Source organism: Penaeus japonicus, unplaced genomic scaffold (genome assembly GCF_977035675.1).
Source record: "Penaeus japonicus unplaced genomic scaffold, GWHDUDI00000001_assembly GWHDUDI00000006, whole genome shotgun sequence".
In the NCBI taxonomy this organism is placed as follows: Eukaryota; Metazoa; Arthropoda; class Malacostraca; order Decapoda; family Penaeidae; genus Penaeus; species Penaeus japonicus.
The window spans coordinates 48,688,585-48,709,215 of record NW_028234408.1 but is presented as its reverse complement, the minus strand read 5'-3'; the positions used below and the strand labels follow the sequence as shown (position 1 = coordinate 48,709,215).

The 20,631-nt window shown below is 46.1% G+C and overlaps 1 protein-coding gene across 9 annotated transcripts in view; it reads right to left on the bottom strand.

Annotated features, from left to right (window-relative positions):
- LOC122264174 (uncharacterized) overlaps window positions 1-20,631 on the bottom strand; it is a 373,495-nt gene that overhangs the window by 16,397 nt on the left and 336,467 nt on the right. For 4 of the 9 annotated variants that reach the window (XM_043032979.2, XM_043032987.2, XM_043032994.2 and 1 more), the window contains one exon: window positions 12,839-17,981. The exons of the other annotated variants lie outside the window; for them this stretch is intronic. In XM_043032979.2, the coding sequence (XP_042888913.2) occupies window positions 16,150-17,981 (1,832 nt within the window). In that variant the 3' untranslated portion in view covers window positions 12,839-16,149. Of the gene's footprint in view, window positions 1-12,838; window positions 17,982-20,631 lie in introns of those variants that run through there. 9 annotated transcript variants of the gene reach the window in all.

Genomic DNA, 20,631 nt, shown 5'->3' with positions numbered 1-20,631 from the left:
ACATACGCGCGCGCACACAAACACACACACACACACACACACAACGGGAAAGCGAAGATAAAAACCACATTAGCGATGATACAAAACAAAAATGGAGGACACAGTCGGGATTGCAGAGTGGGACCTTCCGCAAAACACGGCAAGAGGAGGAGGAGGAGGAGGAGGAGGAGGAAGAGGAGGAGAGAGAGCTTAAAACAACCCGTAGAAAACAATGATAAGGGAAATGGGGTAGAGACAATTGACAGGATAGAAGTTTCACAAAAGTTAAAATTACGTCCATTTCTCACCCACGACAGCAAATTGAAATAATGGCATGATAGTAATAAATATTATAATAACGATAATAGAGCAGAACCGGAAATACGATTCTGCTGACGTCATAAATGATAGGAACGAATAAGTGTAATTATTGTAACGTCAAATCACCTGGGAAAATCGCCTCTATGTGAAGGGTCAACACGACTGATTTCCGCGGATGTTTTGCCAGAATAATGACCCTTACAGAACAATGAATAAGAACGAAAACATCCTTTAGAAAAAAAATATCCGCTTTACATGCAGTTAAGTTACATGAGAGAAATGTTGGTCCTCTGATCACAGTGATAACACAGGAAGAAAATGGTAGATGTAGAAAATAGCATTGGCTGTAATGGAATGTGTGTGTACAACTAAACTACCTCTTCACTAAAGCAAAATTTCAGACCTTAAATACATTGACTAAAATATAATACGTTGTTGTTGTTTTTTCTCAAATGAATATCGTAATGATAATTGTATTTCTACCTTCCCTTTGACATCGACAATTGCGGTGCGCGAGTCTCCCAACCAGGAAGCTGGCTCGGCCGCTAGAAAGGCGCGGGAAACGCGAGTTCTCATTGGTCGGTCGCCACGAAATGTGAAAAGGCAGATGTATGCGCGCGCAGTGTGGTCAGGCTAATTGCTAACTGGCACGAGACGACTGTCCGCGCGGGCTTAGCTTTGTGGACCAATATGCGACTTTCTAAGATTATTTCTGAACGAGGAGAGGCGGCGACTGTGAGAGCGTTACTTCTTGTTAATTTATATCCTGAGGAAATGAACGCGAATGACATATGGGACGTGACATTTCCTCGCCCGCGCGCGCACGCGCCGAGGGACAACTCGGCCCCCGATGCTTCCTTCTCTGGCCGCGGCTCGGCGCTTGCTTCCAGAAGCGGGGAATGAAGCAAGAAAAAATGAACTGTTGCCCCTGTAACCTTGGCAGAAATACAGGCCGGCAGACAAATCATTAAATAAGAGTAAATGAGTGTGAGAGAGAGAGAACCGGAGAGAATTTCTTACGGCAAACTAATTTCCCAATTACCAGTATAAAAAAGAGCAGTGACATCAGAACGAGGAGCAGCAGCAGCATCAGCTGGCCCCGGGACCTTTCCGTTGTGTTTGCGGGCGACGGCTAAACGGTGCCCTGCCTAACTGCCTTTGGGGTTAACCGCAGTCAAACGTTAATCATTGTTAATGCTCATAATTCCAAGAATTTATTAAAATAGATTAGTGTAATTCGCGGCCCTTTATTGAATATAATTAATTCTTCTTAACGTAATGATCGCCGTGTATATTTTCAGCCGTAGGTAACATCTAGAACAGTTTACAACATCGCTATTGCAATAATTACTTATCAACATCATCATTTTCGTATCCCATTTCATGACTGTCTGGGCATCTGATAAATACCACTCCGCTAATATTGCAGATAATGAATCACATGCGTAAACACGTACAAAACGGTTTACCGCCGTTATAATTCACGCGGCAATACCACCTATAATAACAAAGGCAACACAACAGAGCCAGTCTATAAAACTATCGTAACGACCGAACGCAAATTACTCGAAAGGAAACCAGATTTATTCAAATTAAATGACCAATTATCACTTTATGAACAGTAAAAAAAAAAAAAAGACTACGTTTCCTTCTCCCACTGCATCGGGTGACATTATCTGCAAAAGCTGCCCGTCGCATCCGGGACTTTCGCCGACTCGGAGCGGAAGTCGGAGAGACGACCGCAAACTTGCAAGGAAACGAAGATGCATCATCGCGAGTGAACGATGAGAGCCCCACAAAGAAGAAGAAAAAAAATAAAAATAAAAAAAGAAAAAAGAAAATAAAAGAATCTCCATGAATATAAGACGCGAAGAGAAGCCCAGTAAAGATGGCATTAAGCGACAGTGAATAAATTTATGCATGTCGTTCTCCTCTTGTACCTGATCATCTCCGGCTACACGGGACAAGAACGAGAAAGAATTACTGCTGAAATCCGCCCCGGGTTGGAAGCTACTAAAAGTCATCAGAATAATAAGCAGGTTGATAAGAGAAAAGCACTTCAGAAAACACGTTCGTTCTAGTATGTCCTGAAGATCGTTTTCTTTTTTATGTAGGTCTTGGATAAAAAAAAGTATAAGAAAAAGAAAATAAAATCGACAATACACGCATAAAATAATATACGTAAGAACCCACAAACAAAAACAAACACAAATACATAAAATACATACACAAACACAAACACACCCCCTTGAAAAAGTCATACTACATAAACCGTTCTTCTACAATTTGACATTCATGAAAGTAAAATCTCCCGTTTCTCCATCCGTTCTCTTTTTTTTTTTTCTCTCTCTCTCTCTCTCTCTCTCTTCTCTTCCATTCCAAGTTAAAGGCAGTGATAACACATGAAAAGGAAATAAAATAAGAAAGCGCGCGCAGTCCCCCCGGTACATAAAAACACAACATTTAAAATTCAAGGATTTAGGAGAAGTGGGAGCAGTGATCTAGAATTGATTGTAGAAAATGTTCGCTATCAATCTTTTACGCTCAGGTTTAGCCCCCGCGTCATTCAGATACATATTTAATATAACTGTTTTCAGGGACCCGGAGTAAGAGGCGCAGGAGGAGGAGGAGGAGGAGGAGGAGGAGGAGGAGGAGGAGGAGGAGGAGGAGGAGGAGGAAGAGGAGGAAGGGGGGGGGGTGAAAAGTGGGTTGAAGAAGAAGAGAAAAAGAAGAGAAGGCGAAAAGTGGGTAGAAAAAGAGGAGGAGGAGGAGGAGGAGGAGGAGGAGGAGGAAGAGGAGGAGAGGAGGAGGAAAGGGTGGAGGAGAGAGGAGAGGAAAAGAAGAGAGGAGCGAAAGTGGGTAGAAAAGAGGAGGAGGAGGAGGAGGAGGAGGAGGAGGAGGAGGAAGGGGGGGGGGTCGAAAAGTGGGTTGAAGAAGAAGAAGAAGAAAAAGCGAAAAGTGGGTAGAGGAGGAGGAGGAACAGGAAGAGGATGTGGAAGAGAAGGATGCGGAAACAGAGGAAGAGGAAGTGTAGAGGAAGATGATGAGGAAGCGGGAAAAAGAAAGAGGAAGAAAAGATGGAAGCGATAGAAAGGTAACGCAGACGAGAATGGAAGGAAGTTTTTTATAAAGAACTCTTGGAAAAGGGCAAAAGCCTTTCAATTCTTTTTTTTTTTCTCCAACTGTATAAGGATGAACACCATGGATATATATTCCTCCTCCTTACGTATCATAATTATCGTCTCCTTTTCTCTCTCTTTCCAATCTTCCCTATTCGTCTCTCTCTCTCTTCCTCTCCCTAGTTCTACATCCCCCCCCCCCTATATCTGCCTCGGCGTTGAAGTGCCGCCGACGAATAAGCAAAGCCATGCTTCATGCGAAACAAACGTCAGGCCGAACGAATCCTCCGGAAACCAAAGAATCGGACGAGTTTCGGCAAATTCATTCATTTTTGCATCCTCCGTCACCAGCGCTGGCTCCATCTTGCAAAGCCCCGGAGTAAGATATTTCTGTCCGGTCGTGGCTGTCCGTGGGGATGAGACACAGGGCTTACGGAATGACGGCTGTGCACAGTACACATAGACGTATACACATAAAGCCGGCGGCGCGGGAAATAAAATGTAACCATTAATTATTACGACAGGCCGTCAATCGAAGCGGATAACACATAGATCATCGTACGGCACAATTGTAATACGAAAATAATGTGACCAGGTCCACTTTTAATAATCATGGCCGGAGGGAAGTACCATTAATTTTTATTGTGTCTAATTACATATTTCTGGAAAATCGTTTGGCAACACTCAATTGGGCTGCCGGCGGACAAAACCCAGCCTTCCGTAGGGTTCACTCAAGGGGCAAAATTCCCAGCCAACGGAGGTACGGTTGCCGCACGATGCTAATCAGAATAAATTTTATACTTTTAGGAATTTTGAAAGTTATGGTTCGACATAACGATAAAAGTGAAATCCTTGCATAATGGCCTCAATGCTGGCAAAAACGTATATAGCCCCAGACACTGCTTATGATATTAGCAACTTCAGCGGTGGGATGGGAAATACTGGGGGAAAACGACTTACAGTAAACTGAAGGAGATAGGCAAAAGGCAGTTGCGGGCTGGGGAGGGGAGGGGAGGGGAGGGCCGCACAGGGGTGGAGGGGGGGTGGAGGGGAGGGAGTTAATAATAATGAAAACAGTCGGTGAAATTATCGGGCTTAGTGGAGGCGGTGGCGGGGTGCTGGCTTCCGGTCTGACATATATTTATTACTTCTTTATATTGAATTTTGTTCTACGCTACATCTGCAGTTGCACACGTGCGCTGCAACACGGGTTCATGTCCAGGAGCATCCGTTGGGCGATTCCGATTTATTAATACAAGAACAAACGCGCGGACAATCCCCGACACATGCGAACGACCAATAACTCAACAGCTTTTACGTTATGACTTAACAATCGTAACTGTCGATTCAGGATTAAAATTTCCGGTCATTAACTTTCGAATCTGCCTAAAAAATACGGAACATTTGGCTTGTAATCTTCGAATTTATTTCAAGTGCTCCACTACGCGTTATTCCCCGACAGCGCCCATCGCGAGATCCCTTCGGACCGACGGCCGAGGACACCGAGGGCACCGCCGGTCGCCTTCATGCCGTCGGCTGCTCGCGCTCGCCGGAGATCCGAATCCGTCTTATTTCGTACTAATTATGTGTCAGTCGGAGGATTATTAAAATTATTGATGATGCGAGGGTGGCTCCTCCTCCTCCTCCTCCTCTTCCTCCTCTTCTTCCTCCTCCTTCTCCTTCCCAAATGCGTCAATATCTTCGCTCTCCTTCCTTTTCCTTCTTCTCCTGGAACTCGTTGCCACTCGCGCCGAACCTGCAGCCGGAGAGGAGCGTCTTGCGTTTCATAAACCCCTTTAACCTCTTCCTCTCACCCCACTCCCGAAATGGCTATTCACGCTCCGCGCTGAACCCCTCACTCCCCCAACAGCAACGCAGACACTCCCTCGTCTTATGCCCGCCCACTGGCACAACACGCCCACACGCCCACACACACACAGATATCTACTAAGCCTACCTCATCCGCCTATGCATCTACGTCATCGCACATTTATCACCTGCCGTAACATTCCAAGACGTCATCGGAACGGCCTCTGAACTTCCTTCGAAATATCGTACGTTCTTGGCCAAATCTACACTTGGAAGGAGGAGAAGGAGGAGGAATAGTATACTAGTCCTTCCCTCAATCTATCCCTACCTCTCTCACACACGCGCGCGCGCACACACACACACGCACACACGCACGCACGCAAGCCCATCATTCCCTACAGCAGTAGACCCCTCCCACGCCCGCACCCCGACCCCCGCGGGCGAGCGCCGGCACCCGCAGTGTAACTCCGTCTTGGGTGAGGCGGGAGGTTGTAACTGTAGCCATACCATTCCGTGCGGTCGTCCTAATATTCCATAAACGATAATGACTCCAACTTTTAGGCCGCTAACGACCGCCCCGTTTTTAATATAAACCCAAATAATGGTCGACTCGGTAAATTCTAGAAATAAACCGGCATTAACGAGGGTGGTGTCCGATTGCATGCGCGGCGTTGCGTGGCTCTGGCCTCGCTCTCGACACCCGCAAACCACCAAGCTCAAAGTAATATGAATAAAATTTGAAGGAACAAGGGTAGCATAGAGAGATAAATATCTTTATGGCTCGGATCTGAATAGAGGAAGTACGGGGGAGGGGGGAGGGGGAGGCAAAACCAGAAACGAATAAAATTAATAAAAATTGCCGGGGCTACAAAACTCTCAGAGGATCATGGCTAAATATATAACGTTACTCAATCTCCAAGATTAAATTATGTGCCTGCAAAACCCATCCGATTTATAATGAAATGCAGATGAGAAAATATCATTGCAATGCAACATTTGGAGAACAACAAAGCGCCTATAATTTCTGCGGACAAACTTGTAAAACCCAGACGAAGGCTTTAAGTACAGCATAAAACTAGGGTTTGTATCACGGATCTGAAAAGGGATATGAATGATTATGAATATGAATACGAATATGAAGGACGCCACCTTATTATGAATATGAATTCACTTCCCAGAATTGCTCACGAAGCTAAAAAAAACTCCGTCAAGGGAAAAATGTTTACGACCGCATAAAGGGGGTTTATGTTGTAGGGTATTTTAATACGCTCAGGCAGGGCGGCGGCCAGGCGGGCTACCCCTGCCTGCTGCTTCTCTGCTGCTCACTCTCTGCCTCCTCACGCCCGCTCACTCGCCCGCCCGCCCGCCTGCTTGCTTGCTTGCTAGCTTCATCACCCTTGCTGCTGTACGCCCACTCGCTCGCGCCTTCCACGCCCGCCCGCCCGCACACCTGTCGACGACTGCTGGCCCATTGCCTTCGCGCAACCACCCACGCACTCTGTTGAGCCTATTACGCCCACAACTTTCCCAGTTCCCCCACTTCGAAAGCCCGCGTCCACTTTCACAAAATTGGAACAGGTTTTACGACACGCGGTGAGTCAGGTTGGGTGACACACAAACACCACCATAGATACACTCATCTCATTACCTACGCCTAAAAAAAAACATCTAGACTCCAGCCATTAACCAGCCCGCGCCCACGCCCTCAGCTGCGCGTCATACCTCCTGTTGCACACCTGTCATTCGTGCAGTAAGCTCTGGCACTTGCGTCTCACATTACAATTTTACGCTTATGGCACTCGGCTCTGACTCGTCTTATGCACGCGACACCACCCGAAACATTCTCTCTCTCTCTCTCTCTCTCTCAACCTGTCGCCAAAAGACGACCTCGCCGCAACGGCATCTTTAACCTTTACACCGCCTACAAAATCTGCATCAAACAAAAGTTCCCCCAATAGCCCAATTAAATATCTTACATAAATCTGGTAGCACTGGGTGGGAGGGAGGGAGGGTGGAAGAGAAAGGAAAGAGAGAAAGGCGGTGGGGCGAGAGAGGGAAGGGAGAGAAGAGGAAAGGAGGGAGGGGGGAGGGAGCAAGAGGGGGCCAACGCGCGGCCATACACCCAAACAACCAATTTCCAATCCGCTGCCGGAAATAGGCGGGTTTGCAATATTGCTTCCATATGATAATGGTCCAATGCGCCGATAGAATACGAATGTCCATAATGTCGGCTGGTCTCAGAGCTAAGCTGGCCACACGATATATAAAATACTGCTTGATATTTAAATTTCCTCGGCATCCGTGGGAACGCTGCATACTATAAACGCTTGCATTTTTGAAACCAAGATTCTAAAAAAACAGACTCGAAAGGCCATCGCCAAGAAGGATCCCTGCCTGTCTCCTCCTTTACCCCTTTCACCCCCCCCCTATCTCCTTCCCTTAATCCTGACCCTGACCTTCCCTTCCCACGCGCCGCTAGCCAACCCTCAAGACAGGGCCCTTGTCATATATGTAATTGCGTGTGTGTGTATGTATAATATATGTATGTATGTATATATATATATATATAAATAACTATATATATAACTATATATATATAAATATTTATACATATATAAATATAAATATATAAATATAAATACATAAATATAAATACATAAATATATTCAAACATATAAATATATAAACATATACAAATATATACAAATATATATATATATATATATATATATATATATATATATATATATATATATATATATACATATAAATATATACAATATATATATATATATATATATAATATATATATATATATATATATATATATATATATTAAACATATACACATATATATATATATATATATATATATATATATATATATATATATATATATATATACATACACAAATATATAAATATATAAATATGTATATACAAGTATATATACAAATATAAATGTATATACAAGTGTATATACAAACATAAATGTATATACAAATATAAATGTATATAAAAAAAAATATATATAATATATATATATATATATATATATATATATAATCACATTCACACATACATACACACAGATACATATACATATACAATATATATAATATAAACATTGCATACACTATATACATTACATATTTCATATATCTCATACATTTCATTTTTTTATCATATATATATTATATATAACTAGTAGTTCAATGGAGATCAAGAAATACAAAACATACATACATACATATATATATATATACATATATATATACATACATTATATATATATATATATATATATAAAGTTCTCACGCTAACGAAATTGAATCTGATGAAAACATTAAAAAAGGCAAGAAAATAAATATAGACATATGAAAATGACCCTCTCCTTCTACACGCTGTACTGAATGGCTGCAAATGCAACCTCCCCCACTCCCTCCCCCCTTCTCCTCGTCTCCCCCATTCACCTTGTCCGAGTCCATTGAGAGAAATTTTATCGTTCCATATAGTCCACACTAACGTTAAATACGGTCAACAATTACAGCTGAATTTCTCCTGGTTCTTTCTTTTAAATTTGATCATCATTTCTTCGGCCGAAAAAACAGCGGCACCTCGGCAGCGTGAGATTAACATAGAAAACTCCTTAAACTAATCAGCGGGCCCCAAAAATAGGAGGAGTGTATTTAGCACGAACAAAAATGGGAAAGGGCGTAAAATCTGCCATAAATGAAGGCAATATGGTCTGGCCACACTTGAATACTTCCAGTTAAGTACATTCTCAGGTCATATAAAAGCTTCAAAACATCACATCTCCAGTGCCAGGCCGAGAGTCTCGCCCTTAGCTCAAGGGTGCATAAGGTCCGTTTCTCTTCGCACGCCAACACACACCTGCAGAGAGGTTCTATATGGCTATTCATATAATAAGCCATGATTATGCAATTTAGACGATCAAGCAAGTCGGTCTACAGAAAATGCATGCAATTGAGGAGAATTTCTCTTGAAAGCCAATAGCGACACTGATTATTTATATCAGGGTCAGGACGACACGCATTCACCGGATCAAAGGCAATGATTCTATTTCCTCGGCAGGGGAATTTGCACAAGTGTTCCGATCTACTTGTCAATACAAAGCATCAATAACAAAAGGACAGACAAGTCTTTTGAACAACTATTAAGGACGATTTCCCTTCGCTCGGTAAATAGAATTCATCTTTTTGTCGTGGCTGAGGGAAGGAGGAACGTCCACCCCGATACAGATTATGTTCACGGACGTCCTTCGCCTCCAAGACGTCGGCCAGAATCTCCTTCGAGACGATCGTGTGCTACTTGCGCTCGTGTGTCTCGCGTCCGCCGCCCACTCGCAGCTCCGTCTCCCGGCCGCCGCCCGAGCCAATCAGCCTATCAATCACTCCCGAGCTTTTATTCGAACATGCACCCAGCCAGGACTTTTTCGGTCCGTTGGTATTATTAGTTATGCACTCCGCTTGATCCCCGCTGCCGGGTGGCCGCGGTTGCCATTGGGGTGTCGTGGGAAGGAACGGCAACGACGGTGCTCGAGTTCGAAGCAGGCAAACGCCAGACACTCCAGACTGACCTGCACGGCCTTTTAAACTCCCATACCACTGATCGGCAATCGACAAAAGACAGAATCAAGGATACGTTATCCCTTGCCTCTTCGCCAACGGGCAAGCACTCAGACGTACGTACGTACGCCAGCACAACCACCCACACCGAGATCGAACAATAATGATATGCGTAGAGGAAGTGCCGGCTGTACCCTAACTGGTACGATTTGCCCGCATGCACCACCCCATCCCCTTTCCCCTTTCCCCCTTCCTCCTTCCCCCTTCCTCCTTCCCCCTTCCTCCTTCCCCCTTCGCCCCCCCGCCCTCGCCCATGCCCCCACCCCCGCCCCCCCCGGCCAATCTCACGCGACTCCGGGCATCATTCCTGGGGTCGCGCTACCTGTAATCATACCCATTATAAAATATATAACTCTTATTGTCTGGCGATCGTCTCCGATAAGGGACGAAATCCCCGGACCCGAAACTTGTATAAATTACATGCTGTAAGACGCTGTATCTCAGTGTAGTCGTACTTGGTCATAATCCTGCCCTTGCTCCCCGCCGCGATTCTTCCTCGGAAATCTATTACGACCTCCGTCCTCATCACGGTTATTGATTCCTATCATTGCTCCTTATTATTATCCTAAATTAATATCCTAAATTGATATCTTTATGTTCCTCCTAACCACTTGCGGGGCGGAATGGACGCTCCCCTCACACGACGTCAATGGCGGACGTTTCAAACCCGAAAAAAACATGCTCTTCACATCCAGTCATGTCTTCTAGCATCTTCCCTTCAGCACAGCTCACCCGAGGAAGCACTCGCACCTGTCACGTAGCCTGTCTGACTGTCAGTGTGTGCGATGAGTGAGTGAGAGAGAAATAGAGAGAGAGAGAGAGGGAGAGGGAGAGGGAGAGGGAGAGGGAGGGGGAGAGGGAGAGGGAGTGGGAGAGAGAAAGGGAGGGAGAGGGAGAGAGAGAGAGAGGGAGAGGGAGAGAGAGAGAGGGAGAGAGAGAGGGAGAGAGAGAGGGAGAGAGGGAGAGAGAGAGGGAGAGAGAGAGGGAGAGGAGGGGAGGGAGGGAGGGAGGGAGGGAGGGGGAGGGAGGGAGGGAGAGGGAGAGGGAGAGGGAGGGAGGGAGGGAGAGGGAGAGGGAGAGGAAGAGGGAGAGAGATAAAGAGATAGCGAGATAGAGAGAGATATAGATGTATATAAATATATAGAGATAGATAGATGGAGATAGAGAGAGCGTGTGTATCTATCCATGTCTATCTGATGGCAGCAGCCGGAACGTGCGTGCGCGTATGTGCGGGTGACACGGCGGCCACCGACTCGGCCCGGGCCACCACACCCCCCACTTGAGCTCAGGCTATCAAAGTTGCTCAGTCACAGTATTTGCCGCCGTGGAATTTTAATATCTGTCCGTATTTGGGATTGTAGGCGATAATCTGGATCCCCTGGCAGTGTGGATCACGGGACGACATTCGTAAAGATGGTAATAACTCTCTTAATGGCTTAGTTTTATTGAATAATTCTTTACTTTGCATGAGTATCACCCCGGGCATTCGCCGCTCCGTGTCCCGACTTGTATAACGACGCTTGCGCCCTGTCCTTCCCAGGAGAGATAAGGAGAGGAAAAGGGTGCAAACGAGCAGGTACGATAATGAAAAATCCTATCTAGGATGCTAAGCGTGAATCGTCCTCAACCGAAAAAAATAAAATAAAAAAAATAAATAAAAAATAAAAGAGTATGTAAATAAATAGAATCGTGAACATTACAAAACAATACGGCTCACAGAAGGGAACCAAAACCGAGACGCGTAGAACACAAACACAACGAAGAACAGAACAGAACAGAACAGAACGCGAGAGAACGCGGAGAAATAATCCCGGCCGAAGAAAACGAGTAACTTGACAATCTCCGCCAGTCGACCGTCTACAGGGAGAGGGGTTTATGTCATGGAGATGCGCCATTTTTGTTTTATAACCTACACTTATTGGTATAATTAGACGCCGAAATGTGAATGTCTGGAGCCTTATAAGAGCGGTATTTAGTGCCCGCGTCACGACAACCGCGTCTGGCCGCTTTTGTCTTTTCTCGTAATGCGATTGTTCGCTTTTTCACTCGTTTATTTGTTTTGCTTTTCTTAGTTTTTTTTTCTTCCTGGCGTGTTCGTTTTTTTTTTTTTTTAAACTCTTTTTCGATGTCGCGTTTTATTTGGTCTTATCACGTACCCTGTGTCTGGCTGTTTCTCTCTCTCTCTCTCTGTCTCTCTCTCTCTCTCTCTTCTCTCTTCTCTCTTCTCTCTCTCTCTCTCTCTCTCTCTCTCTCACGTAGACAGACAGACACCATCAGACAGACATATCCTAGCCTGACCCAAACCCATTTCCATCAAAGCAGAAAAAAAAAGTTTTCCAACGAATCAAAATATCCTCATAGGCCTACTTCCCCAAACCACTACCCACTTACCTTCAGAAGTGTTGCAGCAGTATTTTTTTTTGTACTGTCACACACATAGAAGCAGCCGACCCTCCGTGCTGGTTGGTCGGGCCTGCTGCTTATCTCTGCCTTGACTGACAGACAGCGGCCATGATCTGTTTTGTAAGGCTGACGGGTCCAGTCAAAATACTCACTAGAGACAGGGGGGCTCATCCCTGTATATATACTGTTTGTATATATTTATTGATTTGGGTCACGTGGAATTTGCATATGAATAATCTGTGATCGCAAATCAGAATGCCGATCCATGTTCTGGAGTATTGAATGTGTTTTTTTTATTTTTTTTATTATTGTGGGCTGCCAATTTTCTCGAAATCCCTCAATGAATTATGCAAATCATTTTCTCTCGTCTTTTTGAATCGGCATCAGAAAACTCGAGTGAAGAAATGACTCTCAGATTAAATGACAAAAGTTTGAGAATCAAGTGTATTCTTTCACACACAGGACTCATAACTCATATGTATTAAACAACAGACCATATTGGAATCTGAAGCAGTTATGAAATCAACGGTACGATGTTCATGGTTAAAAAAAGACGCATTTTAGCTTGAGGAAAAAAAAAGCTTTTTATTTACACCGTACATTCAGTCTAGCTTACACAAATCATCCAGGCTTTTAAGTACAAGCTAAAAAATACTCAGTAGAAATATGGAATAATCGCCGCGAACAAACAATCCCTCACAAAGGCTATCACCCAGCGCCAACGTTAAAACAAACAAAACTAATTCTGTTAGCATTAGATTTTTTCCACTACAATACCTGCCATTCTAACTGAAAAAAAAAAAAAAACAAAATACAAAATCTAAAAATGCAGTAAAGCAAAGTAAACGCTGGACAAAATTAATAATCTAAAAAAAAAAGAAAGAGAAAAAAAATATAAAAAAAAGGAGAGAAAAATTTGGCATACAGTATCACATTCCTTTAGAAGATATCACAAATGAGTTAGGGGAACCACTTGGCCATATGACAGGTGAGATGGCCCAGGTAACAAGTCCAGCCTTTTTACCTGCCCATCGTCCAGTCCTTATAACCTTCCTCTACCCGGCGGGGTTACGTCATCATCACACTTGCTTACGTCATCTTCACACTTGCTTACGGCGTCATCACACTTGCTTACCTACGTCCCTTGTCAACCAGAGTGGAAGTGTCAGGGCGAAGAAGAAACCTCTTCCATCTAATGATAAATAATTCTTTCAAATGTCGTTCTGGGGTTCGGTTAATTCATGAGGTTTCCACTCTGGGAGAAAGGACGAGTCTTGAGCAGTTTACATACTTGGGACGTCAGTTTTGTCTCTCTTTCCGTCGTCTTGAGTTGAAGAAGGAGAAGAAGAAGAAATAAAAAAAACAAACGTATTTCTTAGTCTTGCGTTTGGTTAGTTACAGATATGTTATTCATCAGTCGGTGTCTTTTGTACTAACATGAGTAAACTTAATGTTAATGCGTCGAAGAAGCTTTATAAATCATTAATTACACAACGGAGACATTCCCGATCAAATGTAAAGCAATAATTAAGAACAGAGTAAAAGCCTACATTTACAACCGCGTAATTCAAAAATAGTCAAGTAAGCGTTACAATCCTAAAATAAATAACCACTACAAGATCAGTATTTAACTATTACAATAAAAACATTTTTTAAAATGAGAAAAAAAAACTCGCTTTTACATCAAATCACAACACTACAAATCTGAGCAAGAGCATATCACAGGGTTTATCATAACCTACATGTATACCATATGGTTAGTAACATCATGAATCAATGATATGCAACATAGATGCAGCATTGTTCAAGCATTTCAAGAGCTTCTGTTCAGTCACAATACAACTTCCATGCAGCAGAAGTTGCATCTGTCATGGCGTTACATCCCGGGTCGTTCTTGGTCGCTTCGCTAACGCCTGCGACAGGATTCCTTCGAGGTGTTACCGCTCCGATCAGGCCCCTCGCCCGCGCTGGCAGATTGCATATTACTTTCTTCCTTCTCCTGTTGCTGCGCCTCATTTATACCTGCCGCCTATCGTCCTTTGTTCTTGATCTCCCTCTTACGTCAATTAATGACATCTGTCAGAGTGCGGTTGTAAGACCATTAAATCGCCATAATCATCATTATCATGACAACTTTCAAATGTTTAGTTTAGAACCTCCGCGTCTTCTGAATCCCGGTCACGTCGTGGGTCGCAGCGCCATCTATCCTTGAAGAGGGCAAGAGAGTGAATCTTTACACTGAAAACCTTAATAGAGAGTTGGCGATAGGATCCCTCCATCCGCTGTTATGCTTCTTTCAAAACCCTCGACTTTATGGTGCAAAAACTTAATGGTGCACAAGAAAGATAAAATCAATCCGCGACGACCGACCAGTGAGCTGAAGCTGTTGTTAAAATATGTATTACGACAGAAAAAAAACAACATGCGGACCCCCACCGGATTTTATGGCATTCGGCGGATTTCGCACACACAAAATAAGTGGTGTTGCGGTGGATCCAGAGACGGTCGGGCTGCAATTCCGCGAGATTGAGAGTAAAGTCGTGTTATTACATTTGAGGCTCTTCGCTCCAGACCTCCTCTTTATCACAGTGTTGGCGGAGATGCAGAGAATCATCTTCCCTTTCGGATCCGGGGATATTTATTTCGAGGAGGAATAACACGGCCTATCTGCGCGACAGGTAAGTAAGACCCCCATTTACTTACTTGCTTACTGGACGCGCTCCGAGTAAGCGGTGGATCTGCGTCTCGAGGGAACAAACGGATTCGGTGTCCCGCGAGCCGTCATGGCGGCTGACGTAGATTTCGGATCTGCGAGGAAGCTGTTTGGGGGACTTTTAATGAGGTACGAGATTCCGCGTGCTTGCGTGGACGAAGAATGGGTTAATTCGCGGCAGATATTTCAGCATTCTCAATAATGGCGCCGAGATCCCCGGCCCCGACACGGGATACCTTACCAATACTGTGTTTACATGACTGGAATCTCTCCGAGACAGGACGGTCCCGACTTCAACCTTTTAGTCTCTGACATCGAATCGTTTACATCAACACATCAACCTGTTAATGTCATTCAGTCGAATATTTATCATAAAGACTGCTTCTCTCGGGGAGAAAAAATGTTTAATTCATATCGAGAGTTCATTTAATCTCGGCAAGTACAAAATGGCGGGTGGCACGAGGTATCTCCCAGCGGTCACGGAGCGGCCAGACCCGCCTCGAAACCCGCGGCCGCTTTTGATTGCAAGGCGTGCAATCTACGGAGGGGGCGGCGAGGAATGCGGCCGGGCGGAGGGGAGGGCGGACGGGGCCTTATATCATCAAGTTGGTCTAATATATGCACAGTCAGAGATATTTCCTGACAGGGGGACTGGTAGTACAGCATTGTCACTGCAGCTGCCCCGACCGCCCGGCAAAAACGAGTCAAACTACACTCCAACTAATTAGAATTTTTGATATATAAACCAGCCCACGGAGAACAAAGCTGCTTCATCTGCGGACCTCACAAGATTTGTTAAAAATTTAGTGCTCAATGACGCTTCGGCCCTTTGGCGGGTGCTGGACAAGGAGGGCGGCGCCAGGACTCGCCACGTCGGCCGCGGAGTCGCTGCGCCTTCAGACATATTTTGATGATGATTTATAATACTGCAGGATATGACCTTAGCAATGAAAGGCAACGAGTGCAGAAGGCCGCTTCCTTTTTTTCTTGCCCACTATAAACAATCTGGGCTTCCCGTGTACCTTCTTCGCCGTGTATTTCAACCACCAACAAACAGGCCTTCAATATCAGAGGATATCACGGCTTGACGAGCCTCATCCGCGCCGCCCCGAGATGGTCACGGCGAGGCGCTGGCGCTCTCGCCCAGAGAGCCGATTCATTCATGAAGCGGCGAAGGTGACGTATTCTGCGGCGCTGTGGCACTGGCAGCTGTGGAGGGGCAGCTGGACGTCGGCTGTGAATGGGGGGGCGAGGGCTGAGAGGGACGTTGGTGGCGCGTTGAAAGGTCCTGCGGGATCTCCTGCTGGTGGTGTCTCCCCGCGCCCTCCAGCACTATGTCTACCCACGCCCGGAATCTGTCCGCGCCTCCCGCCGGCATTGGGCCTCGGGGAGGTGGGCATGGGCTACCTTCCTTCTCAGAGACATCTAGATTACTATTATCTTCGTCCTTTAGACTGGGAGGCTGCGAGCTGCTCTCACTATGACTCTTCTCTGTGACTAAGGGACTGGGACTCTCCTCCAGTGTTTGCTGCTGACACCTCGGGTCTTTAAATTCAGGGCTAGGGCTGTCACCTACATTCATCTGCAGCACTTTCTCTCTCCCTGCAGGTGGCCTAGGGCTGCTCTCCCTTCCGAGAACCAAAGGGCTACCCTCTCTGGCAGGAGGCCTGGGAATGCTCTCCCTGCCGAGAGGCCTGGGGCTGTTCTCTCGACCAAAGGGCCTCGGACTGTTCTCCCTGCTAAGAAGTCTGGGGCTATTCTCCCTGCCAAGAGGCCTGGGGCTGTTTTCCCTGCCAAAAGGCCTTGGGCTGTTCTCTCTACCGAAAGGTCTGGGGCTGTTCTCCCTGCCAAGCGGCTTCAGACTGTTTTCCCTTCCAAGTGCCTTTGGGCTGTTCTCTCGCCCGATGGGTTTGGGGCTGTTCTCTCGGCCCAGCGGCAGGGGACTGTTTTCCCTCCCCAGCGGCCGAGGGCTGTTCTCCCTCGAGGCCACACGACAGAGCGCGTGCAGCGCGGACATCTCTCGCAGAGGCCCCGCGCGCTGAACGATGACCTCCTTGCCGTTGGAGCTGTCTTGGGGCTCGATCTTCGGCTGAATCACCAACCTCGGTTCAGATTTGGCAGGGTAGGCGTTCTCGTGTTTGTTTTTGAAGGGCAACGCGTCCTCGTTCTCGCACTTCACGACGGTGTTATGGTCGGGCTCGGTCTTGGATCGTCCCCGGCCCGCTGGGTAACGAAAGCCGCACTGCACCTTCGAGGAGACGATACCTAGCGCCCGCGTGCGGCGCCACAGCGTCATGACAGGGATGTTGCAACGTTCAGCCGCGGGCTTGATAGGCGTGCCAGCCTTCACTAGCGCAAGGGCCGCCACCAGATCACTCTGGGTCCATCTTGACGCCCCGGACTTGGGGGCAGACACGGCTCCGTGGAGGTTTTCCCAGGCCCCGTCCAGGGCCGCTTTCCCTGCCAGACGCCCCGGACCGCTCAGTCCCCGCGTGGGGGTGACCATGTTGTTGCTGTGGCCTCTATTCTGATGCGGCGCAGCGGCGGGCGAGCTGATGCCGCCCGTGATGGCACTCGTCGTGATCGTAATGACTTTGGGTTCTGGACTGACGACCGAGAGACCCGGCTTCCTGGCGGCCGCGGTGATGGACACGGTGTTGTCCATCACATTGCCGCTCGCGGCGGTGGTGTTCGCGGGAAGGCTGTTGTTACACGAGACGACTGAAGTTATAGATATTTTGTGAGTGACCGCCTTCGAAGCTGCGTTGCTGGTGTCTTGCTTAGCGAGGGGGTTAAGAGGTGATAACGTCGCAGGCGCCGACGGAGGTGGCGGCGGCGCTGGAGGAGGCTGCTGCACCTTGGGTAGTGGCAAGGCTACGGTCTTTGAGGTCGCCGACGCTGCCTTGGAGGACGACCCAGCTATCTTGGAGGCCTTCGAGTTGTTGGGCGGGTCAGGGAACATTGACGGGAAGACTGGACCGCCCCCATCTGCAAGGAAAGTGTGTGGGTGACGGTGCTAGGGGAGGCGCTCGTTAGTGAACAACCACACCCACACACCCAGCGGTAACACGCCCTAAACCATGCGTGTTAGTCACCCATTACACGCACCAAACCGTAGGCCCAACGGCCACGCAAAATAGGCTACCACCAACTTTGGCGACGATCTACAGCCCGCTAGTTGATGATAGCGCCATCATGGTCTCCTCATCGCAGATTCGCGCTCTCAGAATTCGAGCTTTCACGGAGAGCCTAAAACTCACGCGAGGAGAGTTTTAGCCCCGGAAATGCTGCTTCTCAAGCCGAATCTGCAGTTCATGGAACACTAAAATACACGGGGAATGGGGTATGGACAAGCTATCTACCCAGTACACGCCGGTAGATCTGGTAGACTGGTTGGTAGTTAGGCAGACATGCGCCAAGGACCTTCAAAGCTTCACACAAACCATTAATTGCCCTATCAACGTGTGGTCTACTCCATGTACAGCGCCTTCTCCGTTACCTTGTCTTTCTACGATGTCTACTGTGCATCTACGTCATGTGATTCTAATATTTACTTCCCAAATATTATGTATTCACGTGTTCCTCCCGCTGTTGTCTACTTGTGTCTCTAGCGAGTTTACATCTACCACTCTCTCTCTCGACAGGGGCATTTCAATATACTTCTAGGGAAAAAAACACGCAAAAAATAGTAAGACAAGCCTTAAGTTGAGATTTCAATCGCCGTTGACTCATTCTCTCAACACCCAACCATATCGAGATATCGAGGCTAACATAAAAAAAAAATATTTATATAAAAACAGAATGAAAAAAACACACGAGAAAAACACGAGCAAAACGACATACGAAACTTTAATTAATTCATAGGAGCCCATAGCGTTGGCAACATAACTTGGGATTCATCAATCATGATTTGGAGCGAAACAAGCCCTCGTCTCCCTCTTCCCTCTCCTCCCCTACACTCTACCCCCCCTCCCCCCCCATTGCCCTATCCTCGAGTTCCCCTCCGGTTGGATCAAGTGCCCCTTCTTCCCCCCCTCCCCCTTCCCCCGAAACCAGCTATTACGTGTTCTCTACATTCTAAGGAGTCGTTCACAAGTCGTCTGCTAGTCGTCGTCGTAGTCAGCCGTGTTATACACTGGCTTCCTAGTCGTACCAGTATGCAGGTGTAACTTGCGTAGAACGGTACATGAAAGATGCATGAAAAAAACTCATGCAGTTTAGTGAACCCACAAAGAAAAGTACTTTCTTCACGCGCGGACAAAAGAAAGAACCCGCGTGCTTTGCGTGTAGCTAACCAAGGAAACTCGAAATTTCTTCTTTATACATATTAGAATCGACTTATATATTGCTACGGAAAAGCGAATTCTCAAAACCCTTTTAGAACGATCACTCTCTTACTAATTCATGGCTAAATTCTCTAAGAAACAGAGACACAAAAGAGAAAGAGGAAAAAGAGAAAGAGAGAAGAGAGTAAGTGAAAAAGAGAGAGAGAAAAAAAATAGAAATAGAAACAGAGAAAGATAGAAAGAGAAAGAGAGAAAGAGAGTAAGTGAAAAAGAGAGAGAAAAAAAATAGAAATAGAAACAGAGAAAGATAGAAAGAGAAAGAGAGAAAGAGAGTGAGTGAAAAAGGAAAAAATATATATATAGAAATAGAAACAGACAAAGATAGAAAGAGAAAGAGAGAAAGAGAGGCGTGTATCTATATATCTATATTACCAAAACGTTCAAGCAAGCCATCGATCTCCCACAGCGCCGTTGCACGAACCGAAGTACCGCGAGAGACGCACTTCTTCTCCTGCGTTCACGTCGGTTGCAACATGTCGGGGATTCTGAAGAGACAAGGGAGCGAACCCGATGTCTGTCTGAGTCACTGTTATCTCACGAACAGTCACGTCAGAAGCATTGGAAGGGGAGAGGGGATGGAAAAGGGATAGGGGAGGGGGGTAGGAGGGGAATGTAGAGGGGAGATAGGGGGTAGGAGGGGATATAGGGGAGGGTGGAATGGGATGGAAGGGGAAGGGGAAAGGGAAGGGAAGGGGAAGGGGCTGGAAGGGGTTGCAAGGGAAGGGAAAAGAATGGAAAGGAAGGGAAAGGAAAGGAAAGGAAAGAAAGGAGGAGAAACGATAGACAGAAGAAAAAGAAATAGGAAGAGGGAGGAAGGAAGAGAAATATGGAAGATAAAGAGAAAAAAGGGGGGGTGAGGGTACCAGACAAGGTGTATACATTCCCGTCGCCAACCACGCCTCAAATCCGCCATCACCGCGTCTCAACAATTACTCTACGGCTGTTGTAATCGTATCCATCTGTTTGTCGGATTAGAAGCTGCTAATTAAGCCATCTGTATCAAGGTGGCGCTCCTCCATTTTCCGCTCTGGGTCGTGAGTTTTCTTTATCCTGACGTCTTCATCCCTTTTCACATAACATTCGTGAAACATCTATCAATCTATATCTATTGTGTATATTATAAAGGGTCTGTTTATCGAGCACAGTAACTGAATCTGTCTCTGCCTCTCTTCGAAAAAAGCTTTGACTAAAAAAAAAAAAAAAAAAAAAAAAAACGAAGGTGCTGTCAAATATAAACGACCGCGGGTTTCTCTATGGCAACCTCTCCCCCTCCCCCTCCCCTCCCCCTCCTC